Genomic DNA, 27,060 nt, shown 5'->3' on the forward strand with positions numbered 1-27,060 from the left:
TGTGCCTCCACCTTCAGTTTGCAGCTTAGTGCTAACCAGTGTTTGCTGCAAACCATGGTTAACATTTGTCCTTAAGTTAGAACTAGAAGCCAATTTCAAAGCCTGGATTACAATTCTGGTTTAGAGGGCAAGCACTAATCATAGCTGCAAACCCTGGTTAGTGCTAAACTACGAACTTGACACGAAGGAATGACTGAGAGGGAAGGAGGCTAATTTCCATTATTTTACGATATCATCAGAACTATGGATTATCTATTTCCCATACATTCTCATTCGGGGTATTTTCACATATGTGATGGAAGGAGAGAGGGAATGAAAGCCTGGCAAAGAAGTGGACTGAATTATCTGACTAAAAGGATTCTTTATGCAACACTCCTGAAGTTGTTTTTAGTAAAGTTCTGGGAACCCAAACTGTGCATGGCTACAGTTTCTTCATCATTTACTCACCTCTCTTTTCTTCAGTGTTGAGGTTTGAAGGAAGCCAAGAAAAGAGAGAACATAAAGTGCCCACTTAATATTTTTCTTGGAAATAATTTCTTTAAGCTCTGTTTACGCTTGCATAACCATAAATTTTCAGACAATAAAAGAGAGCATTTTCTCAGGTCTCTCTGCAATCCAAAACTTGCTTTCTTGCAACCCAACTCCCCGTATTGATTATTTTACATATAGTGCAGCATAAGATTCACAAACTCCACTGTAACATTCTGGATTTTAAAACAGTTTTCATTGTTTTGAAAATATAAGCATGTCAGGACTTGGAAGCTCCAGAGCCGATTCCATTAATAACTCTGAAACAGGACCAGTGTGTAAGAGAGGCGAAAGATGAAATCAGAATGGCACCAATGCAGGTGTCAACATCTCTATGTGGGGAGGGGGGTATCAACATACATTGAACTAAATGTGCTACAGAAAGACTCTTGGCACAGACAGAGCAGGAGCCTGTGCTCAACAAGCCTATTTTGCTCTGCTGCTTGCCAATTGCACATAAAGATTCCTCTTGGCTTGCTAGCTCTCCCCTATACCCCAAAGGAAACCATGAAAATGGCCTGTTCTAAGCCCCTTTTCAGCCATCTGTTCCCAGTCTTGTTCTACAAAACAACTTTCCACACTATCTGGACTGAGGCACAGCTATCTAAGTTTGCAGTTTTAACTCCAGTTACCTGGCAGTAAGCCTCACAGAATTCAGTGTAACCCATTTCTGAGTAGCTCATGGTTAGAGCTGCAGCCTAAAACTCTCTTCCAAACCAAATGAGAAGTAAACAAGTATTTCATTTGTGTAAGGATGACACAGGACTTCTGTGTGGAGTGGGGACAGGGAAACCCATAACATTTTAAAACGGATTAACTGATTTACTCGAAGAGGAGGGAAGCAGATTTAGTTTTTTGTATCACGGGTAGGAAATAAAGGTAAGAAAATACAATACAGTACTGAAACCATGAGTTTACACAAATTTCAATGCCACCCCAGAGGTGCACAAAGTGCAGCAGACCATTCTGTTGAATAGCTCAGAGTGCTGAGCGATTAAACTAGAATTACTGAGGAAACCAAAAAACTCAAAAGACACAATCCTTTAAGTTTTCTGCTGCTACCCTGGTCACACCATGAAGCATGCCAAAAATTTGGCCTCGGTGCTTTTTATCTTCTGGAGTGCAAGCTGTGGCCGGCAGAATCTCTTACCTCCTCGGTAATACAAGCCAGGGAGCTCAGCAAAATAAAAAACATCAGCTGCCAGGTCACTTGAACAATGTAACTCTGTACGCCAGGCTGCTATTATCTAAAACTGTCCGCTCCCCCAGCCTTCCTTATTTTTCAGCAGATACTTCACATTAACACGTTTTAAATTTTTTAAGAAATGGAAAATGAATGTTTTTCCAGTTAAAACAACTTTGAAAATAGGTATTGTGCATACATCCTCAGCCTTAGGATGGGGCGAGAGAGGGCAGTCATTTTTTCTTTTAAAAACATATTGCTCTTATTATACTGTTGTGTACAGCCAACTGTGCAATCTTCCACGACTCCTAGTCTCAAGCACTTAGATAAAAGTTAGTAGTAAATCAAGCCACTATCCAATCTCTGCCCTCTTGGTCTTCCTAGGAAAGGGTCATAGCTCAGTGGTACAGAGCATATGATTTGCATGCAGAATGTCCCATGGTCATTCCCTGGCTGGGAAAGGCTCCTGTCTGATACCACTGCCATCCACACAGATGACACGGAGTTAGGTAGATCAAAATTCTTACTCAACATAAGGAAACTTCCTGTTTTCCAATACTGCAGAAATGCCATTGTGAGGTTGTCCATTTGTGAATGCTACCCAACTCTCTGCAAGCTAAACTAGTTCAACGGGGGAAAGAGTTCTTCATCAGCCACTGTGTTAGCTACATTCCCTACCCACAATCTATTACCAGGGGTAGAAAACATGGTGCCCTCCACATGTTACGGACTGCAACGCTATTGACCATCGGCTATCCTGGCTGGGGTGGATGGGAGTTGTAGTCTGAAACATTTGCAGGGCACCTCACTGGCTATCTCAGTTCTAAATGGATGCAGTTCAATGTATCATCATCTCACCTCACATGTAATCTGAGCTTCAGAAAGCACACACCAAAGAAGCACACACCAAAGACCATAGCTCAGTGGCAGAGCCTGAACTTTGCATGCAGAGGTCCCCGGATCAAGACTTGCCATTTCTATGATGCAGCTGGTGTGAAAGATTCTGAAGCGTCGCTGCAAGGAAGAACGTACAAGTAAAGGGCTCCTGGTCGGTTAAGTTAAAGCGCTCATCTCTGCTTTCAGGTCGAGGGAGCCAGTGTTTGTCCACAGACAGCTTTCCAGGTCATGTGGCCAGCATGATCAAACAGCTTCTGGTGCAACGGAACACCGTGATGGAAACCAAAGTGCACGGAAATGCCGTTTACTTTCCTGCCGGAGCGGTACCTATCTATCTACTTACACTGGTATGCTTTTGAACTGCTAGGTTGGCAGGAGCTGGGACGGAGCAACGGGAGCTCACCCCGTCGCAGGGATTCGAACCGCTGATCAGCAAGCCCAAGAGGCTCAGTGGTTTAGACCAAAGAGCCTCACCCGTGCAAGGAAGAGTAGTCAACATTGAGCAACATGACCTATCCTACACAGAACTATTCATGGCAGGAAGCAATTCCGATGAAGAGATCAATGCAAATCAATGTATAATGGACCCACAGAACAGAAAAATCTCACCTAAAGTAGGTATAGGTATTTATAGGTTTAAAAAAAATGGAAGAAAATTTCCTAATACACCAATTAAGAGCAATATTCACACTTAGCTCATTTCAGTGAATTAAATCAGAAATTAACGTCTTCTCTTTTCCCTCAGTCTCTGCAGAACCCTCACAGAAAAGACCCCACACAAGATACCTTCTTATTCTGTAGTTATGGATTTGCAACAATCATGAAGGCGTTTGCATGGAATCCTGCTGAACTGAGCAAGGTTTAAGCCCTGCTCCTCTGCTGATGCATGGGAGTGTAATCTTGCTGCCTTAGCTGCGCATGCCTGTTCCTTGGTGAGAAAAAGGGGATGTACAGCTGATGCAGGAATTAACTCTATCCTCCTACTCATCAGCTGGTGTCACAGGTGACATCAACGGATGAGCAAGTGGGAGCGGTTTGGACAAAATGGCCCCACAGGCCTATTTTGACTCCCTGGCAAGTCAAGGCTGGCCCATAGGCTGGATGTTGCTCACCTCTGATCTACACTGATTGGCAGTGGCTCTTCAGGGTTTCAGAAGGGGGGCATTTCCAGTCATGCCTGGAGACGCCAGGGATTGGATCTAGGGCCTTCGTTGTGCAAAGCAGATTTTTCTACCGCTGAACTACAACTTTCTATATATGAGTAAAAGCAAAGATATGTCACTAAAACAATTGTATGTTTATAACTTGATTCTTTACAGAACATAACTTCCTGCATTGTGTAATGGCATAACAATGTGGCAACAGACTACAGGCAGTGATGTCGCTGCAACAATCAGAGATCATGAGAGCGTCCCTGTTTTGCAGAGCTAGCTCAAGATCTTTTGCTGCCTAAGGCCATTTTTTGAAAAGTTGTGTCTTATTCCAGATCCCTACATAGGAGGAAAACAACCCTTAAAATAAAGGACCTGAAGTAAAACAAAAGGGGCTTCTTGCATTTGTATAAATGAATAGTGCCCTCCTTGTATAAAGAGTTTCCTTTTGGCAGAAAAGTCTTGCTGTTGTCTGCAATGGAAGGTCATAACAGCAGACTGTTAATCCAATGGAAGAGATCTTGACAAGCTTTTCAAAAGATGCCTTCAATTCCTAATATTATTTCTAATTCCTTCTAATCAAAAGATGTTCTGTTAAGTGAGACAGTAATGCAGAAGAAGAGGAGAGCCTTATCAGCTTTACAATTTATAATAACTTGACTTGTAATATTAATTTTATGACATAGACACAGATACTTTGTCCTATCCCTCCCTAGTTTATTTATTTCTCTTGTTCCTTTCTCTCTGGACATTCCCCTGGTGCCATTATCTCTCATTTTCCTCATTCCTTTCCCCTGATTATTGTCATCTTTCCATTTCCCCCCCAGTCCTGTCGCCCGCTGTGCTCTTTGCTTGCCAAAACAATTATGCTTATTTATATAACAATGCCCAAAGAAAGAAAGAAACCCAAAACAATGTTGTTTTTTAAAAACCGTCAATCTATTTGGTGTGATAATACTGCAGCATTCATCTTTTATTAAGGAACAACTCAGCTTAAAAGATGTGCGGCATATTTTCCATTACAAATAAACCATCACCATGCCCTACTCCTTTGCAACAGCTCAGTTACTTTTAAGAACTTCTACACACTGCCTTCTGCGCTGCTTGCACCAGATGAGTCCAGGGATGGAGAGGTGTTAGGAGACAACTCTTCCCCTCTGTGTCAGGCCTTACCATGGCCGGCCTGCCCATGAGGTGGACTGAAGCATCCGCCTTAGGTGGTAGAATCCTGAGGAGCGGTGCCCCCACAAGTGCCCCCACCCACCCCTGCTCCCGTTGCCATGCAAACCCAGCAGGCAAGGCTCCTGCAGGCAGAGAAACCTTCCCAATCCGCCTCAGAAGGAGACACAAATTTGCAAATATATTATACCTTCAATGAATCTGATCTCTCAAAACTGAAAAATATGTAAACGAGCATTTATGTTAATATTTGAAATGAGCCATTAATATGTTGCTTAATACCACACTGGTCTCTTGTGACTGAAAATAGCTTAAACAAAAAAACAACAATGGTCTAATCTTACATGCTTAAATGTGAGATTGCACAGAACTGCTAATTAGCATCCATAAGGAGGCATTCAGCTCATGCTCTGTTCGAGCGCCTTATTTCCCATATGATTTCTGTCTTGCAAGCAGAGCTGAGGACAGAGCCGGCCTCCACTTTGAACCAGGAAAGAAAACAATGGAGGCTGGAAGTCGGAACATGAAGAGGCCCGGAGACACAACACCTTCCCCCTGGTGGTCAGCCCAGAAACATACAGCAAGGTACTGGTCCTTTAAGGCAGCTGGAAAAAGGGGGAGAGAGACAGAGAAGGGAGACAGGTCTCTGTAGTGCATCTCCAAACCTGCAACTCCTTGTCACCAGAGTGATAACCAGAAGATTATAAGGCATTGGGGGAGGGGACTGAAAAAACACAGCTGTTCCTTACCTAAATCATCTTCATTTTCACTTGGCTGAATCACATGATCTTTGTAAAACTACAAAACAAATGGGAAATAGATTTTGTTCCAGCTTGGAAAATTTCAGAATGCAATGTGTTTTTCAAAAAACACTCACTGTATTTCAAAAACACTCATTGTTTGTTTGTTTTTTAATGTCATGCAAAACCACCCACAAAGAATAAAAGACGATCGTCTGTCTTAGTAAGCTCCTAATTTTCCCAAACAGCAAAAATCAGGGCTTCAACCATTATTCTGGGCCACTGGGAATTTTTTATTTCAAATAATGCAGGGGGCTGTCACTGGGGGGGGGGGGTGACATTGACCAGCTCTTTTCTTTTATAGGCATCAGATAAAGAAAAAACACATCCCAAAGCTTTTAGGCGAACAACCTATAATTTACTTTCAAAAAGAAAACAAAATCAAAGCAGACCACAGAACATCAGAGCCATCTGCTCCCTGTGTAGTCTAATTCATTCCCCAGTGTTATTTAAAGACATGGGAGCTCTCCTATGAACCACTCACTCCCATGTCAGATGCAAACACATTGGCCAGAATCCAGCCCATAGTTAGGCCTGCTGGAGATACCTGTTCTGGTTAACTAGGGGCAACCATCAAATGACCATAAATGCAAGCTGTGAAGGCTAGTCCAATAGGGCAAGTCTGGTGCTGCCCCAGCAACCAGTCTCCCCTAAGCCAGTCCCTGCCTGCTTGCCTTCCTTTATCACAGTGTTGCCCTTGTAGAACTCAGCAAGGAAGAGGATGGAAGATGGAACTAGAATTAATTGGCTCAACCTGCCATTGGCTCTGGCTCAATCTACCGTCTGGGCTCCCTGCCTTCTGCCCCACCAGCCACCACTGAAGGCAAGGCACTCTTACAGAAAATAAAGGACTAGAGCTGAGTGACAGAACATGTTGTTTGCAATGCAATCACCAGCAGAAAAAGGATCACAGGTAACAGGGAAATATGTTGAGCTTCAAGACAAAGGAGTGCCATTGAGGGGGGTCCAACTAAATACAAAGCAGCTCCACAGAGACACGTATTCTAAGACGCATGGAATAAGATGGTTGTGTTTCATTAGTTCTCCCACAAAGCAGAGTTAACTGCATTCATCATCAGTAAGACAGCACGTTTGATTTTGGGCATAGTAAATTATTGCCATCGACTTTATGTCACAACAAGATAAATAGAAGTCTCTGCAGAACAGAGCTGCAGTCATAAAAGCCCCTAGTTCTCAGAGGCTATTCCTGCAGCATATATGCCCAACTAAAATATGACTGGTCACAATTATCGTAGCTTTGTATCCCAGGCAAAAAATAAAAATAAAATTACTTCTTCCCCCATAGCAAACCATACTGTCTGGCTGAATGTTGAAATTACTCAGGCAGCTTAGATATTTCTCTTGGAAGAAGAATAGAAAGAACTGCTGTTTGGAAGGCATAAGCCAACTTCATTTTCAATCCTGGAAGATGCTGTAGAAGAACCTCCGTGGATTTAGCCATTCATAAAATGATAATAGAACTGTACCGTTGAATCTTCATTTTTGAAAGCTGGCTCTTCACAAACAAAGTCCATGGGATCTGTTTAAAGAGAATCCGTTCTTCCATTAGGATTTGGTGGTTGCCAATTGCGGAAGTTGATTCCACCCCCCAAACACAATGAAAGTGAGAAATAGAAGGATATACATAGACCTAACAATGTTCTTTTACGATATAAGTACGGCTCCCAAAGTAGCATGCCTGTGGTTGAAATACTAGACATTTCTTCAACAAGCTGTTGTGCTGTTTTAATGGGCTGACTGTAAACAAGCTCTCTTTTTCCCTTTAAAGGGGCGTGCTGTGAAAATACATGCTGAACCCTAAACTAGCCTTATGGATTAATATGTACTTGTCGAACTGCACAGACTGCCACAGGCATTTTATAATACACATGGGATCCTGATTTTATTATTGAAGAAAAAAAAGGGAAGGCAATTTCATGCATTTTAAAAGCTAACTCTTTCCCTTTGACTACAGGGAACAATTGTGACTACAGTATTATTTTGTTTCCTGGCTCCTTTTCAAAACTCTGAAGGAAGGACATACTGCACCAAATCCATATTTAATTCATTTTCCTCCAGCCACAGACAGTGCCAGCATTATGAAAGAGAGACATGAATATTCTGTGCCTAAACACATTTTGTGTAATCTCCTGTTCACCCTACAACCTATGTGAGTAGGTAAAATAAATGGAGTTTTTAAAAATAAATGAATAAACTTCACTGATACCTTGTTTAATGTTTGGTGGGGGGTTTTGTAAACCACTATTTACAATCAAGCGGTATATACATTTTATTAAGCAAACAAATATTTTTTCTTTTTGTCATTTTTTATTATACTTCTCTTGTTTCATGGGATGGAAATCTATCGTTTTTATTTTAAAAAATACTCTTAGCAACACTTTCAGATATTATATAAAAGCAGGCAGGGGGAGGAAGCCCAAGTGAATCATACTGCTTCTTTGCAACTTCCTATGCAATATCCAAAGAAAAATGCTGGGAATTCAAAGACCTGGAGAAGAGAGGGAAGTTCTGTTTATAACATGAAAAGCTGCTCTAAAAAATAGCTGAAATGTGCTGCTTTATAAAAACAGGTGATCGTTTTAGTAATTTAGTGTCTGTGTATGATTTTTCAGCCCTTGTTTGATCCACAGTAACAAAGCACTCGTACCTTTCCTTCAGAGGAATGCTACCTCCATTCTGAACACTGCTTCATTTTACATCAACTTCCTGACCTATGTTTTTGCAACAAAATTAAATACTCATGATAGTGTATTCAATTTTTCCCCACAATGTGTTTTTCTCAGAGCCAACAGCCAATAGCATCATTTCTAAAGACTAGACCTTTTATAGTGTCCCTGAACTCAAGGCACCGCAGTCACTTAGCAATCGCCTGCTACAGGAAGGTTTACATCTAACAATCATATTCTACAATGTAGAATCACCCAACTGGCAAGCCAACAAGGGGTGAATGCAGACTGCTCTGCCATCCATATGTAGTGGACAGAAGACTTGTTATCTTATTCTGTGTTCAGGCTTCCCTCCTAAACACTGACAGATTCAGTTTTGCTCTCCCAGCTCCAGAAGCCTGAAGGTGGCAGACTAAGGCAAGACGCAAGAAAAGCACCAAAAAGAATTGCTAGTGACAAATTGCTGGAAGTGCAACAGAGGGAAATGCTGAAATGCTTCTGAGCATTAACAAGCTTTTTATTCTTTTTCTTTTATATCCACCAACTAGACGGGGGGGGGGAGGACTGCAAGAGTCTGACACAGTAATATACAAGTGCCACAAACAGTGGATAAAATGAGATAAAGAGTGCTTGCAGACAAAAAAGAAAATGCTAAACTTTAAAATTATTGCACAGAGAATGGTTTACTAAGTTCTTCTAAATACTTTCCTGAGGACTAAATTCTAAACCAAATTGCTATTTGTCTCAGATTTCCTCTCCCTTAAAGGACTCATTTAGTAAAACAGAGTGTTTTGTTAATTAAAAGTGTATGACTGGAATTTCAGCCTCACTCATTTTGGACGTGATTAAATTATGGGAGATTCACTCTCATAATAAGGGGAAAACAATTGCTAAGCATATTACTTCTGTGTTGTTTCTAAGAAAGAAACAACACAGAAATGGTGACCTTGAAGCCTTCCAGATGTTGCTGGACAACATCCCATAATCACTAACCATTGACCATACATGTTGTTGTCATCATCATTGAAATTTGTATACTGCCTTTCATCTGAATATCACAGGGTGGTTCACAACATAATACAAAATACATGACAAAACAAAAACAAAACAATAACACCCCCAAACATATTTAAAAGGCCATAGAATGGTAATCAGTCAAAGGCCTGGATATAGAGAAACATATTCACCTGGTGCCTAAAGATATGCAACGAAGGTGTCAGGCAAGCCTCCTTTACAACTTACACTGACTCTCTGCAATAATGCTTCATATCTCCTTTGATCCAAAATAGTTCCTTTATGAAACCAAATGAAGGACCATCTCTAGTTAGAACATCTAAAGCTGCCCTTCTATAGACACTTAACCCAAGTAAATTTAAGTCCCACTGTGAGGCCTGCTTCTGATTAACATGTGTTGTGTCTGTATCCGCAGGCTGATCTTTATATGTCCTATAATTTTTTTCTACTGCATTAAAGGAATGTAAAGTGAAGAAGATTCCTACGCAAATGATGAAAAATGAATAACTATGAGTTATTTTCCCCTGTTGGTTTCTACGTTATAATATTTTGTGGACATCAGTCTACAAAAACTCTGATGTATGACAATGCGGCAAACACGCAGAATCTTGATGGAATCAGTTCTGCTTTGTGAAAATCGAGTTTCGAAGTGATAGGAGTGAATCTCACGAAATTACAAATATGCCCTCAAAATTAGAGAGGCAAAATCTTCATTATCAAAGCTACCAGGAAAAGAGCTATATATATATATATTACACTGAAATAGCATCAGTGGAATTCTGCCCTCTTCTGGCATTTTTGAAGAATCAACAGATGGCTAGCATATGGAGTCAAGATATTTAGATCCTAACTACCTTCACACTTCATTCAAGGGTATAACATCTACAGATTTCTGTGTAGAGCAGAGCCAGTTTGGCTTATCCAAAAATCTGTCCCTTATATCCCAGCTCTGTTTGAGTGTCCCTGGTTGTCCCTCAAATTGGTGAGCTTCATTTGACATCAACATGAAACCAAGCCTTTAGTTCAGTGGGCATCTTCTACCATCACCTTTAAACATTTGCCAAAAACTTTTCTTTGCCAATGGGCTCATTTTCTGTGGTCGCTAATGCTATGTAATTTTAAATATTCATGTGGTTTTTACTGTTATGTCTGGGGGCCATTTTTTCTGACAGTTCTCCCTAGTACAGAGTACCAGCACCTCTTCCTTTGCTGCCCATGGCAGCCATTTTGTGCTGGCACCTACAACACTTTTAGTAACGTGCAAGTACCGGCACCTCATTTTCATTTTTACCCAAAGAAAGCACTGTGTGGGTTTATATAATGTTGCAAACTGCTTTGGTGGTTTTTATGAAATTGTGGTGTATACAAGTATTTTAATTAATAAATAAATATAGGAATCACAAAGGCGCATCAAAACCCCTCACCCCTTCCCTGTCAGGGGAAAGGGGAAGAATGTATGTGCGTGAAATTCTTTCTCCATACATACAGGAGATTCAGTTCCACAAATGCAGGATGAGAAATGCAATTTTTGGTTTGAGAAGAGAGCAGCCAATCCAAGCCAAACTGCTGGAGATTCTCCTCCCTCTCTCTGTCCCACAGCATTTTTTGCTCATATAGTATACTAGGATGATCTGCTCTCAGACACCTATTAGTGTATGTTGGTCTCCTCTACTGGGACTGGGTCATAGTTAACAAATCTTATCAGTTATATCACAGCGCTCAACACCTGGTCAGCTTCAGGAAACTTAATTTTCTCAAGAGAATGTATATTTTAATGACTTTTTAAATCTTTTCTATACACAAAGTGCTTTATAACGCTGATCTCCTTTCTTCCTTGTAACCATCCTGCAGTCAAATTATTAAAGGCTATTCAGCTCAACAGCAAGCACCTTGACATTTACTCATGAGATTGCTTTCACCCTACATTGCCTATGTACTGAACAGTTTTCTGGGTGCACATGAAACAAAAATTATTTCAATGTATTTAACACACCTATTTCGTGAAAATGCCACAGTAAGGACAGAAAACCCCTACCTTCTTCAGAAGCTGTAGAATTGCAAGGCATCTGCACTCTTATCAAGGTCTCAGCTTGCTTTGGAGGAAGATTCTTTAAAATAAAATAAAATAAAATCATCTTGTTATTTATTTATTTAGAGATGCACATCCCACCTTTAATCCGAAGACCTCAGGATGGGTAACAACAAAATGTCAGTAAGATACCATAAAATCTTAAAAGCACAGGAAACAAAACAAAACAAAATATATTGTGTGCATGCATACTATATACATTTTAGATAAAACAAACTGTATCTCCAATATCACATACGCAAAGCAAACTCGGAGAATAATACTTTTAACATGCTCCAGAAGGTCATGGCCATGGTCTGAAGGCCCAGGATGCAGCAACCTCACTGAAGTTAAGAGCAAAAAGAACTTACACAGGAAGCTGCCTTTTACAGAGTCAGACTGACAGTCCGCCTAGTATTGACTACACTGATTGGCAGTGCATCTCCAGGGCTCCAGACAGGAAATCCTTCCTAGCCCTACTGGAAGATGCCAGGAACTGAACGTGGAACCTTCTGCATGAAAAGCAGATCCTCTGACACTGAGCTAGAGCCATTCACCTGCGGCCAAATGTCATGTTATGAGAACTGCATGTAATGACAGCCAGACTGCAATACAACGGTACCTTGGGTTAAGTACTTAATTCGTTCCGTAGGTCCGTACTTAACCTGAAACTGTTCTTAACCTGAAGCACCACTTTAGCTAATGGGGCCTCCTGCGGCCGCCACACCGCTCGAGCCCGATTTCTGTTCTTATCCTGAAGCAAAGTTCTTAACCTGAAGCACTATTTCTGGCTTAGTGGAGTGTGTAACCTGAAGCGTATGTAACCTGAAGCGTATGTAACCCGAGGTACCACTGTAGTTAAAAAGACAAGCTATGTCAATATGATTCCAGCTCCTATTTTGATATACTTCAAATTTAAATATATGAATAAATAAGTATTTTAAAACATTCCCCCAAAGAATGCAAGTAATTTTACAAGGATGCTGCAAATTTTGTTAGTTCTCTATGGCTTCCCCAGGAGCCCCACAAATTAATTAACCCACTCATATCATAGGAATGGATATGAATTTAATCAGTTAAGAAGTTTGTACAATAGCAGTATTGGCCCTTGTCCATTTGCCAGCAAAAGGCCATTAGTCTCTCCATCCTTGAGGGAAGGAAAGTTAATGCCTTTGGAAGGCAGCTCTGCCTTTTGGCCGGAAAGACTGGACTCTTCATCAGGATTTCTGTGTAAATCTGTTTATTTACAAGCTGAGGAGGAAAAAGGATGAAAGCACAACTGGCGCTCTATTCAATACCGAGGGAAGCAACCACCATAGTTACATAAAGCCCTGAAAACAGCCTCTCTCTCTTTGAAGCCTTTCCAGGCATCTTCACTCGAGGAGCAAAAAGGAGAAAGTGTGTTGCCCCAGATCTTGCTTACTTAAAAGGAGGCCTCATTTGGCATAGTTCAGGGGGTGTCCGGGCCACTCATCACATTACTCTTATTTTTAAAAATGGTAATGTTTGGGAAGATGGGAGAAACTTAATTTGGGAATGCTAAAAATGTGCTTTGTTTGAGACAAGTACTTTGCTGGAAGTCAGGGTAGATTCGGATCGCTTGGATCTGGTACACTCCTCCCTCTGAGATTGCCTATGGCAATGAAGAGGAGGTAACACATACAATCAATCAATCAATCAATCAATCAATCAATCAATATTACATGGCATTGTTCTCCAAATATCTCTGATATGGCCAATATTCAAGGATGATTAGAACTGTATTCCAGCAAGATCTGGAGAGCTACAATTTCCCCATTCATGTCCTATCCTCTTTGCCTATTCTATCCCAAAACCATTTTCACCCGATTCTCCTGCCAGCTTTTTCTCAGGGGCACTCTTAAACTTAGGCAGCCAAATGAGTGTTTATTTACCATCTCTCTCTTCCAAATTCTGAGCAGCCTTTGCTGCTTGTCTGCCCAGGACATCCTGTTTATTCTTTGTACGATGGACTCAGTCAGACATTTCCTACTAATTTTTTCTTGAACTGTATTGTAGAAGTCATATTGCTGGCTTGGGCATAGTGCAGCTCTTTTTCTTAAAATATGCATGCTACACAAAGTACTTTACCTACATGAGGGGCAAGAGTGCTTTATTTAATTTGCATACCAACTCCTCAGCCTTCCATTAGCAACATTTTCATCTATGCTGCAATTATACTCTCTGCCAATAGCTGTTTCAATATTTACCACAGTACCCAAGAACAATTCTGCATCTAGCCTATTTTCATAGAACTGTTTATTATGAAATGTTTATTGCTTTTCATTTCTGTTCCAACTGGAAAGATCTGTGCAAGTGTAGATAGATATGGTAGTCCAGGGAAAATCAGGCTCTCAACTGGAATCAATAGGATTTATACCTAAGTATCACCTACTTCTCTGGGAATTAATTTTCTATGGCTTTTATGCAACAGATTAATCATGAGTGATCTTTTGAGCCCTGGCCATTGAATTCAGGCTCCACACATACATGTTTGTAACTTAGCTAGTTAACACATCTCATGACCCAAGTCAACAAACAGGGTTTCCCCTCATCTAAGGGACAAGAGGAAGGGAGAACACACAGTTAAGTCACTGTACCTGACTACAACAGAAATCTCATCTACAGTATTCTGATTTGAGGATACATTGCAATCATTTTAGGATACAATTTTCTGAACAGCCGCAAAAAAACAACAACCCAAGAAATCACAGAGGCCAATTGTTTTTAATGTATTTTATATGACAATTAAAATGTTGCAAAGTTAAGCAAGCACTGGGCTACAGTCTCGTGAATTACCATTTGTTTACTTGCCTAGGATGTGTCACAAAAGCCTCTCAATGAGCATCCATGTAACAAGCTAAGAAATGCTTGCTTGTTATTGCTTTCCCTCTCCCAGGTTTGCATGGAGAAGGAGTGGAGACTGACAAACATCCAACATTATGCTCTTTCTTCCCTCTGCAATTAGTGCTACTGGCAGTTTAAGGCCAAAAAAGTCAACGAATTTTCCAGGAAGTCTAACATAACAGCTGGTATGGAAGTCTCCACCGCTGTTGTCTCTGGGTCAAAGAAGAAACCAGCAAGGAATCTGTCTCTTTGCCTAGTTCCCTGCAGCACTCTGTGCAAAAAAATCACAGGAGCTAATTCCTACCACTCCGTTACCTAAGGAAGAGCAATTCAACTACCGTATGTGAATAAACAAATCTTTAAAAATTCTACGAAAAGAAAAACACACTTCTCTGTACTGCTGTTTTGGCACTTACCTTGTGCAGAAAAGCTCTATCCCATAAATATTTCCTGAAGAGCTGAACATCAGATTCTAGCAAATGGTCTGACGCACGGTTAAGTGTCAGTGTCAGAGTTCCTGATGAATGAGCAAATTGTAGGAGAGCAGTCTCACCAAGCTCCACTTTAGAAATCTCAGATGGGTGGCTGGGCTGCCTCCTGAAAACAACACATTCAGTAGATTAAAAGAAGAGTGCAAAGCTCAGGAAGCATGTAATGCAAAAGGCACGAAACTCCTCACTCTCCGTGGCTTCCACCTTTTCAGTGCCTAACCTATTCATGGCAAAAAATCTCAGGCCAAAATAGCATGAAGGAACCACAGCGAGCACTGTTTTTCCAGGAAACCTTTCCCCATGAACCCACAAACTGACCTTTACCCTAACAGAATAAAATAATAGGAGGTTTGACGCCTGGTTTTCTCTATTATTTGTGAGAAGACGCAGCTCACTTTCACATGAACATTGCCATTTACAGCAATCAAGCTCAACTGGCAGCCAGGAGGCTTATTAGCATATTGCAGTGCACAACAGAGAGTCTCGAGGGAATACAGCATTGTTTGAATGTTCCAAACAAGTGAGACATTCATAACAACATGTGTGATAACAGAATTAAGTCATTTTCTCATGCAAATAAAAGTATGGATAACGACTCATACAAACTGTGTACTGTGCAAAGCCAGAAATAAAAGAGCAATGTTGTTGAAAGTGTGGGGGGGGAGCAACTAAATTACTTTTCTTGTTTTTGTACGTGTGTGTTTTGTATATATTTCCTAACAGTGTCATGTGACGATTTACCAATGGACAGAGGCAAATATGTGGCAGACCAAATCAGCAGCAATACATTGCGTGGAGCCTAAAAACTATTCTGTCCCAATGTCTTTTGTGAACAGCTGAGAGGACTGGATAGAAATGGAAGGAGGCAACATAAAGTGACAAAAAGAGCTGCGTAATAACTGAGTAGTCAGTAGGGTGAGATTGTGAGACAGGCTAGCAAACATCATGCTAATCTGCTGCAATAAAATGAAAGGGTCTTAATAGCACCTTAAAGGCTAAGAAATGTCAAATCGGCATAACCATTTATAGACTAGAGTCTACTTCAGGCATAGGCAAACTCCCCCCCTCCAGATGTTTGGGACTACAATTCCCGCCATCCCTAGCTAACAGGACCAGTGGTCAGGGATGATGGGAATTGTAGTCCCAAACATCTGGAGGGCTGGAGTTTGCCTATGCCTGGTCTACTTCATCAGATGCTAAGAGCTGATAATGAAATTTAAAAATCCAATCCATTTATCCACGTATCATGGTGAGAAAGTGTCCATAAAAACTCTAAATTTCCTGTAGGAACATGTGGAAATAAATTAAGTGCAAATCAAGCACATTTGCTAGGGGATTAACCTAAAATTAACCTCATCTGCCTCTCCTTTGACGCCCCCTTTGTCTGCCCTGTTTCCTAATGTGAATAGGATGGGATCTCCCCCCTTCTCATTTTTATACTTGTTTCATATTATGTAGTATCCAATCCAAGGTATTGGTTGAACATGAAAGAAGCATACACATGATAGAAGCTATTAAATCTGGCCCATAGCATTAAAAACTCATATGATGGCATACCACTTACCTGGAAATCAGCTCAACAAGCCTCAAGTGCCCATTCTGTAAAGCCAAGTCCAAAGGTGTGAACCCATCTTCATTAGGTAGAGTGATTGCAACTGTCCCACCTGGCTGGCATAACAGGAACTGGGAAAGTTTAACCAACCCCAGTCTCATTGCGAGATGAAGAAGTGTTTCTTTGCATTTAGATTCTAAAATTAAAAAATGCACATGAATGCATAAGAAATCAACTCAGGTTTGTTTGTTTTTATTGATCATATGCATGTTTCAATCGAACAACAAGCATCTACTAAGACTCAGAGTAGTTATAAAAATAAAATTCCACATATACAGAATCTCCATGCTCTGTTGTATTCCTATTTCGCTGGGACACTTGAGAACATCATTGAGTACAGCCACCGCATTTCCATCCCCTTTCCAGTTGTTTTTTTAAATTGCCAAGCGTGTAAACCTGAATGCAGGTAAGTTACAAGTAAATGCACAAAAACAGCGGGTTTCCTGTACTGAAACTGCAGTTGCAAATAGATTAAATTTAAACATTACTTTCCTAACTCAGAGAATAATCCCTATGAGAGAGCTTGTACACTTTGCAGCACCTGAATGGCAACTTTACAAAGATTTGTATCCAGTTGTGTCTACACAGCCATAGAAGACTCTTTCCTCCAGCAGAGACATCAATGGACAGAAGGATGAGGAATGTGATTTTCACAATCACCCCTTTCTGCTGTAGCTCTATCCCAAGTGTTCTGTGGAGTTTCCCAAGCTACCAGAGTAGATTTTGGGAGGGTGCAGTGGACGCTTCATCCCCATCCTAAAAAATAATGGCTTATCTTACTTCCATTCACAGAAACCTCCCCTGGACTAAAGAGCCTTCTGTGAACAGAGGGACACAACTGGATACCACCTAGAGGTTTTTGCCACATGTACATAAATCAGGAAGATGCTGCATCCTAATCAGCACACCTGAGGCAGGGAAAAAAAGTTGCTCTGCACCACCTCAAATCACATTTGCAGAGTTAGGTATGCACATTACATCATACTGTTAAAAAAAGCCTAAGAGAAAATAAGTTAATAATGGCCAGTGAGAGGGGTGGGGGGAGCATAACATCACAGGCAAGCATGCAATTGTGCCCATTCTTCATTCTTCCAAGATTCCCACTCACTTCAGTGGGTGTATGGGGCCACAATAACTCTAGGATGAGATCTTTAACTGGGGTCGGTTATAATTTATACTGTATTTGTTGAGAATGCTTCCTTTTTCCTCTTCATAAGAGTTCATTATATTCATTGTTTGCTCTTTATACAGAACAAAGGGGCCACTTATTTATTAAAATAAAAACACCCATGTCAACATTAGCTGGCAACTCGGTGCTGTTTTCCCTAATGCCTCCTATCCCAGCCTTTAACCAAATTAGTTCGGTGGGCTGTCCCTGTTATGCATGTAAGTAATCTGACACTTTAACTCGTCCAACGAGCCCTTCCTCAGTCTCTAAGGTTCCGTTCTTGCATCTTTCTTGGCTCTTGCATTCATGAGGCTTCTGCACTGTTTACAATGCTAAATCAGGGTTGCCCATCTGGTGGTGTAAAACGAATAGTGGACCATATGCTTCTTTTCATTCTGCTCTGTCTGCCTGTGTCCTTTTAGCCTTCCACTTGCAAGCATGGCCTGAGGCCCAGGAAGCTGAATGGGAAGCATAGAGGCTCGCACAATAGACTTGTGTCAGAGCAATGAAATTCCACTAGGGCTAGATGCCGAACTTCACCCCAAGCTCCCACACTGAAGCCAGGAACAGGCTAATGGGATAGGTCTTTGTGGATTTAGAATGCAGAATAACTTCAAAATGGGGAAAACCAACCGCAAAGGCACCCCTTTGAGTTAAGCACCCCACTATCAGTCTTTCTTGGCAGAAGTGCATGGTATCAACTTAGACATGAGACAGTTACCATTGGTCATTGCCGATTCATGTATTAGCTTTGCAGGATTGAGGTGGTTAATACTGCAAACATAACAACAATCTCAAAAGTAAGGTGCAATGTAACATATTCCATTGTTTAATTTTGACTACAGATATGTTCTGTGCTTTTCTAGGTACAGCAATATTTAAATTTCCATGTCTCCCAGCTATGTTATGGGGCAGTTCCTCAGTTATTATAAGAAAATATAGGTATCAATAGTGAAACTGTACATGTGTTTCCCTCCCAATTATATAGCTTAGTAATCAAAGCTTCTATGAAAAATAAGGAGGTTTTGCAAGCTGACCTTGTAACCAGTGTAACAGGCATGTGCTAATATTAACAGTAACAGTGACGTTACAAACACAATACATGGGAAATGAAAGGGCAATTTTTATTCTTATCCATGCACACCGTTCAACACTCTCTCTTTGGCACTGTGCCACTGCCTTTTCAACTATATTGTATTATGCCATTGTAAAGCAAGCCAGATAAAAGCTGCAGTCAAATAAGGTTAAGTCTAGCATATGGGTCTTTTCATGTGTATTCCATGGACATAATACAAATCATCAATCAAACCTGGTTTTCCAACCAAACAGAACCTACTCAACTTTTATGAAAGAAAACTGCATATCTAAAAGAACATCCAGAAAGTTAACATAACACAAATTAATTGTTTTACATTACAGGCATACCCGCAATTTCTCCAAGGTATGCCTGTATTCATTTCTATATTGTGCCCATTCCAGCCATGTATTCTGCAATACCAACAAGGTATCACAGTTTACACCTGGTTTCATCGCCATATCCCCCACTCAGGAAACCTGGGGAACACACGGTTGGTTTACAGACTCCTGTCTTGAAAGGCCTTTGGTCAGACTGTTCCTTTCAGGGTGACTTTAAGCTAGCTAGAGCAGTGGTTCCCAATTACCTAAGTACTGAGAGCCCCCATTTTTCAAAAACCAAGCCAGTGGACTGCTACTTTTGAAATTTTTGATATATCTGTGGTAGTGTTTGTTAAGTGAATGGTGCCACAGATGCCCTGGGTGGGTTAAATGGGTTACCCCTTTGGGGTCCATGGACCACCAATTGGGAAGTACTGACCTAGAAACTATTGCAAATTTCAGGGCAGAAGTAGAGTAGCCCAAGTCCCCTTGATCAATATGTTTCCAGGCACCTGCAAAGTACATTTTCATCAAAACTATAAGAGAGTCAGTGAAAAGTTACAACAAAACAAGGCAGCAGTTCGGAGCTGGCGGTGAGAAAAAGTAAAAAAGTAAAAACATAAATAACCATTTTGGAAAGCTGGAGGGTTCCCCATTTCAAAGCACTGTTTCTCATCAAACAGTTCCTTGGGAAAATAAAGCCAGCCACTTCTTCTTATAGAGGGCTGGAGACACTGCAAGGCATTGTGCAGCCAGGCAAGACTTTAGTAGCTAGACGTTGCTTTGCATCATTTCTCAAGCCTGTAGCCAAAATATACAATTCAAGTGATAATATCAGCTCTAAAACCAGTCTGTTTAACCCATTACACAAATCTTTCTATTCTTTCTTGCACCTGAATCCTTTCCCCTGCCCAACACAATTGAAAACCAAACAAATATTTCTCCTGACAGAAGTGACTAAGATTTCCCTGGATGATTGTAGCTCGTTCATTTCCAGGAAGGAAGCTGAAAACTCTGGATGTGTCTTGGAGGGAAGGCAAGACATCACAGCAGGCTGACAGCTCCCAGTTCTTCCAGGCTTAAATCTTTCCTTCAGACTGTGTTGACAGGCTGTACCCATCCAATAACACATTTTTAATCTGGACATTATTTAACCCACAGATTCTACAGGCACCCAACCTGCTACTGAGACGGTGCTGTTTGTAGTTGGCTGCCTTTCCTCATTGCTCACAGCAAACAGGTTGTCTGAATGGTTTGCTATGAGAACAGGCTATAAGTTTGCATGCCAGCACTAAGTCCTTTTATTTTGAAAGGTTTATGTTGGTAGTCAAAATGGCCGAAGAGCATCTGGTGAGAGGTTTAGGGACCTACGTGGGCAACCTAATGACCAGTCTACTTTTACGGGCCCTGCACAAACCTCCTGAAGCTGCCCCATTCTTCCATTACACCGCTTCCTCCCTTCTGGGTCAATTATCCCCCATTTATCTTGGCTTTTAAAACTGTTTCAAAGAAATTGTGAATAGTGTTTTTTTAGAGAAAGAAAATAAAAATAAAACCCTTTTTCCTGTCAGTATGGCTTGGGGAAAGAGGGAATTTCTCCCTACACATGCATGTGTCTCTGTGCATAGCACACTGAAGTCAGAAAGGAATTCGTTTCACTTGCTTTCTAGGATAACAACTGCACTGGTCTGCCCAGCGGCAGCCCATGCATTAGGCAAGATAGAGCCATTTGCAGATCTGACCTCCTCCACACACCCGCCAATGTGCTGTTGCCAGCCCCACCCATGCCACCAACACAGCCTCACTGCACTCACTGCTATACCCTTGCTGCTGGTGGTGGTGGTGCTGCTGCTGCTATTGAATTGTGGCAGCAGCATAGGCACAGGTCATGGTACAGTTGCAGTGACAGGGCTGGAAGCAGTGAGGGTTTGATGATGAGGGCAGGGAGTGAGGGACTAGGATCTGCCGGGGGGTGTCGGGGGAGCAGGGGGGGTATCGGGGCGTTTTGCCTACAATAGCAAAGCATCCTGGGTTGGCCCTGGACCTGTCATATGAAAAAGATCATCTGTATACTTATTTGAGAGTAGTCCCATCAAGCCCAATGGAGCTTACATATGAAAAATCATAGAGTCATAGAATTGGTAAAGTTGGAAGGGACCCTGAGGATCATCTGGTCCAACCCCCTGCAGCTGTCCCATATGGGACAGCACCATCAGCACCATGCTCGAACCAATTGAGCTATCCATGTAGACCTGGATAAACCTGCCTAAAACTGGGGATTCTGAGCTGAGGTAGCCATGTTGAAAATTGAAGGAGGGCAGCCTATGTTCCAGATTAGTGAATTCATCGCACACCATTGGCTCTGGCTCCACTCACTACCAGCATGTAACCCTGATAAGATTATCCCAGATATATGGCTCTTGACAGAAAAACAGCTGGCCACCCCTGTTTAGGATGACACGTTTGCCAAGAACAAGGGCGGGGGGGGGGAGAACAATCCACTATAAGCAGCATGGCCTTTTATAAAGATAAACATTTGCAAGATGAAAGCCTTTATTTACACGAAGGGGACGACGTAGAGTATATATTATCCACGCTTCCTCACACCCTCTATTTATTTGAGCCAACTCACATTCTTTTTTCCAGTTTCTGAGTGCAGAAGTAATGCTGATTAGAACATCAAAGTATTTGTGCCAAAATAATTACTTTTGAGCAGCTAGTAATTAAGCCTAAGAAAACATGTCAACAGCCTTGTCTCGTTGGAGCCATTAATTTAGTACTAATCCGCGACGAACAACAGAATTTGGCACTCAGATCTCATAGCTATGAACTTAGCAGATGCTCTTCGCCAGGCTCCTTCCATGGACCTGAATCTAAATTGGCCACCGGCACCTCTAAGTCATGAAGGATGAAACTGCCATGTATGTGGTCTTCCTAGATCATACAAACCCAGGCAGCTAACCACAAAACAGCAGATCTGGCAGGCTGGTATGTCACACATATACCTGAGGCCATCCTCAATCTGCTCTTAATCCCCCGTCCCAAGAATTATTATAAGAGTGCTTTAACACTGGGAAGATTTCCACTGATGTGCCTGGCTTGGTTGGCCCATATCTTGGCCCATGGTTGGCCCATGGCAACAGAGACAGCATATAAGGAGATTCTTCCACCATTCACTGATGTAAGCGGGCATTGTGTGCATAGAAGCTGCAGGATCTGGTTTCTTATTTAACGAAACATGGTAGAAGTAAGCCAGATTTCAAAACTTGGACTAAAAACTTGTTGTTATTACATTAGAACAATTAAACTACAACAGAATGGGTATGCAATGATATGGAGAAACTGGAAGAGCCCCACAGAACCCAACGATAAACGCACTTGGCAATGATTTGCCGGCAGCGTGCTTTAAGAAGAAATCATTATGCTGCATTAGTGAAAAACAGGAAGTCAATCGAATTTCTGGCAGAAAATTAAATAAGAGGCAGCATTTCCTACTTACATTTTTAGTTAGAGTCTATAATTAATTTTAGCATGCATTAAAACTCAGCAAAAATCTAATTTTGAAATATTATAAATTCCTATCAAGCATGAATCAACATCCTAGGATAGAGGAAACAGCAAATGCTTATCTACTTGATTAGCAAGCAGTTGCAGCCACCCAAATAATCTTAATGTAGAGCCAGCTGACATTGCTATGGTCCGCAATAACTACTTTGCAGCAAAGTTACTGAAGTATGACGATTAAGTAAGATTAGTTGGGCTTAAGAGTGTGGGGCCTAATGAAGAACACTTATACGCTACAAGAACAGATGTGGGGAACCTTTGGCCCTCCAGATGTTGCTGAACTACACATCCGACCTTGGGCTGATGAGAGCTGCAAAAACATCTGGAGGACAAAAGGTTGCCCTGCCCAGCTCCAGACGTTCTGCCTCCTCCACCACAACCACAAAACACCACAACCACAGATACAACCGTGTGACCACAGTCTCTCCAGTTCAGACAACCACTTTTCTTAAAGCAGAAATAGTTTGCTACATTTATCGACTTCTGAAATGAATGAGGCATTTTCTAAACATGAGGAAAAATTAACCAGTGTTTTCTATTATTTTTATTTTTAAAAACCCAGCCTTCTAATCCCTTTTAACTCTTTTATTAAATTTTTCCCCTTATCATACTCAGATAGCTCCATCAGCAGAGCCTGGGACTCAGAGTCATGGATTCAAGCCCCATGTTGAGCAAAGGATTTCTACATTGCAAGTGTTGGTCTAGATGACCCCTTCCAAGTCTACAACTCTGTGATTCCACGCAACATTCATAACTGAGGAAAAGAAATCACACAACCTAGTACGCTCACCTTCCATTTGCATCTACTCTCTGCGGCAAACATTCCTTACAATGAATAACAAATGGCCTCTTCCTATAAGCAGTGAGGATTTTAAAGGTTATAGCTAATACTTTAAATTGGGCCTGGAAACAGACTAGGAACCAGCGCCCAACTATTCCCTTTGTACTTTGGATGGAGAACCCAGCAGGAACAAAAGTCATGGTTGTATTATTACTGCTCCTTTCCATTGTTTAACAAAACAATGGGTGTGCATTTCATAGAAGGGCAGGGGTGTGTCCTACTCGCAGGTCCATCCAACCATGACACCATAACTTTCCTGGCCTGGCCATCAATAGGTGTCCCATTTTAATCCTATTCAATGTCCCATGACCAAAATAAAACCGAGCAGTATCCTCACTGTCTCCATGACAGGATTGCCTGGCCTTGAGTAGGACTCGGAGGGTAAAAGGGACGCCATGCTCTCCTTTCAAGGGAACTTGTTGCTATTTTGCTGGCGTGGTGCCTGAAACGAAGACAAACACACACCCAGAGTCCATTGTAGTCTACCATGCCACTGTACATAAAAATATTGGCTTCAAATGACTTTCCACAAAGAGGCACAGCATACGCAGAAGGAGGCAGAGCCTCTTGGTTCAGTAAGCTTCAAAAAATAGTATGGACTTCAATAAGTGCCACAGGGGTGAGGAACCTTTCTGAGCCCAATAGTGGGTCAACCTTTGGGGGGGGGGAGAATAGATGCCAATGATGCATGGCTCAAGAGGCAAAATTGAGTGAAGGAACACGAGTGACACTTACTTTTTCAGAGGTTGCTACACATACTTTGACAAACCTACACATACACATGACAAACCTAGACAGCATCTTAAAAAGCAGAGACAACACCTTGCCGACAAAGGTCCGTATAGTTAAAGCTATGGTTTTCCCAGTAGTGATGTATGGAAGTGAGAGCTGGACCATAAAGAAGGCTGATCGCCAAAGAATTGATGCTTTTGAACTATGGTGCTGGAGAAGACTCTTGAGAGTCCCATGGACTGCAAGAAGATCAAACCTCTCCATTCTTAAGGAAATCAGCTCTGAGTGCTCACTGGAAGGACAGGTCGTGAAGCTGAGGCTCCAATACTTTGGCCACCTCATGAGAAGAGAAGACTCCCTGGAAAAGACCCTGATGTTGGGAAAGATGGAGGGCACAAGGAGAAAGGGACAACAGAGGACGAGATGGTTGGACAGTGTTCTCGAAGCTACCAGCATGAGTTTGACCAAACTGCGGGAGGAGTGCCTGGTGTGTGACCATGGGGTCACAAAGAGCTGGACACGACTAAATGACTAAACAACAACACACATACTTTCACATGCCTATCGGGCATCACCATGGTAGGAAAGAGGCATTATCACAGGCCACAAAATACCCTAGCCAGGCAAAAGCACTCGAGGATGCTGGTGAGGCATGTGGCCTGGGGACAGGCTCAAGGGCCGGAAAGACAGGCCTGGAGGGGTTTGGGTTTTTCCCCCTGTAGGCTTGCGGGCTTGTTAGTTGACCTAATCTTTGAACACTCCCACTCACACAGGGGGAAAAACTCCACCAACACTGCTTTTCATGAAAAACATGCCAGTCTAGTTTTACAGAGCTTCCATTGAAAACCTTAAGGGCTTTCCCGCACACAAGGAGTCAAAGCATGCCCCACCAATCACTTTTCTCTTTCCCCACTTGACAGGCCCACAAATCCCCACAAATACAGATACTTCAGGGCCTATAATCCAGCCATGGGCCTAGATTAGGAACAGAGCAGTTTTGCTGCATGTGGTTATGCAGGAGATCTCTGCCTGTCCCTTGTACTAGATTTATGCAACAGAAAGCCGACCGCCTGCATAAGGACATAAGCAGAGCCTGCAGGATCAGACCAGTGGCCCAACTAGTCCAGAAGCCTATTCTCACAGTGGCCAGCCAGAGGCCTGTAGGAAGCCTGTAAGCAAAACCTGAGCACAATAGCACTCTCTCCCCTCCTGTGGCTTCCAGCAACTGGTACAGTATTCAGAAAATGGAGAGGGGGAGAGAGAATGGCAAGATAAAAGGTTTCATGAATAAGGACACATTTTACAGGCTGGGGACTAGGAAGAGCAGATTTGGCACTGATGGTGTTTGGCAGATGCCAAGAGCACTCCTGTGGTGGCATGCCACTGCAAGGAAAGGGTTTGACTCATATCACCACCTAGATTTTGCCTTAAGACTTCTGCCAGAGAGCCTCTGCAGGAGCAAAATTGACAAAGGGCTTACCCAGGCTTTCCTTGGGAGCCTTGTCAGTTTCATCTCTCACCACAATATTATACAGCACAAGGAACACACCACTTCCAAATGATTTAAAAACCAATTTAAAAATGAGTGTTGCAACATGCCATGGCAAGGCAGGGGGTTAGGGAAAAACTGTGCCATTCGTAACTAGTCACATCACACCCAATAAGGGTTTAGTGAAACTTGCGTAACTATGCTCCATATAGCAATTTCAACAGAATTGAGTGGTCTACCTAGGGAGAAACATCCCATTTAACCTGGAACCTGACAAACTTGACCTCATGTTTATTACAAAAGGCACAGGATCCAAAGACTCCTGCGAGCACCCGAGTGCTGTCACAAACTCACAAAAACTTGTGCTTCTCTTTTCCCATCCACGGCTACTCAAACTGCATCAGGTGTCACTCCAGATAGTCCTCAAATCTGAAAGGGGCAGCATAGAGAGCTGGAAACTTCAGAAACCCAGTTTCATAGGTTAATCTCACTTTGATTCCACCCACGTTCTGTTAGATGTTGCCTGTTAGAAGCGTAACTCCAAAAAAAAGAAACACACTTCAAATGTTTTAAATTCTACTTCCTCTAAAGCAAACAAAAAAATAACCCCAAACTTATTTACATAAGTATAAGCCTTTAATTATATTCCATGCCTTTGTTGTAACATGATTCAATGTGAATCATATCCAATAAGGTTAAAACAACCAGTGTGGAAGATCTTTGGGGGTAGTGTTGTAGTAAATAAGCTGCTTGCTAGCCAAAATTCCTGTACTACAACATTCCCTTGGCTATTTCAAAGACAATAAAGGTCTCCTTTTGTTTGTGTAATCACAATTTTTGAATAAAAACACTTCAACTGCTTGGAATCAAGGTGGAGACATTTTATTACCAACATCTTCATTCTGTTTGGAAGCTCAAAGTTTTCATCAGTTGTTGACAAGCATTATTCATAAACTGAATAAAATCCACTAAGGAAACAAAGGGTGGTTGTTGCTTTTTTAAAAAAGGAGAGAGACTAAATTACAGTAGCAATTATAAAGGCTTTGTAATACACAACTAAATTTCCTTATCTGAATGATAATATTCACATAGTAGCAGAAACATAAAAGACAGTCAGTTTATAGTCTTCAACTTCATTTCTAAATGTTACCAATTCACACTTCAGCAATGCTGGTATGGGAGAGGAATTATATGTCATTTGTCCAACCACAAGGAAACAGCTACCCTGCCGCTATGATCAGCCAACCTCTCCAGTGTTAGCTGACGATAGTTCCTCATTAGCTAGAAGATGTTTCTTTGATGAATATTTCTGATTAGCTGCTATGATGCACACACAGCACACATTTAAAGCACATCCTCTTCACCCAAGAAACCTGAGTGATGTAGTTTACCTTTC

The 27,060-nt window shown here is 41.7% G+C and overlaps 1 protein-coding gene across 7 annotated transcripts in view; it reads right to left on the reverse strand.

Moving 5' to 3' along the window:
• The window catches only part of ARHGEF28 (Rho guanine nucleotide exchange factor 28), a 133,729-nt gene that overhangs the window by 75,283 nt on the left and 31,386 nt on the right, over positions 1-27,060 (reverse strand). For 6 of the 7 annotated variants that reach the window (XM_053408014.1, XM_053408013.1, XM_053408012.1 and 3 more), the window contains exons 5-9: positions 16,428-16,611; positions 14,789-14,969; positions 11,475-11,547; positions 7,226-7,278; positions 5,688-5,736 (exon numbers count right to left, since the gene is read on the reverse strand). In XM_053408014.1, the coding sequence (XP_053263989.1) occupies positions 5,688-5,736; positions 7,226-7,278; positions 11,475-11,547; positions 14,789-14,969; positions 16,428-16,611 (540 nt within the window). The remainder of the gene's footprint in view (positions 1-5,687; positions 5,737-7,225; positions 7,279-11,474; positions 11,548-14,788; positions 14,970-16,427; positions 16,612-27,060) is intronic. The other variant, XM_053408016.1, reaches the window with a different exon arrangement.

This window comes from Podarcis raffonei, chromosome 11 (assembly GCF_027172205.1).
Source record: "Podarcis raffonei isolate rPodRaf1 chromosome 11, rPodRaf1.pri, whole genome shotgun sequence".
In the NCBI taxonomy this organism is placed as follows: Eukaryota; Metazoa; Chordata; class Lepidosauria; order Squamata; family Lacertidae; genus Podarcis; species Podarcis raffonei.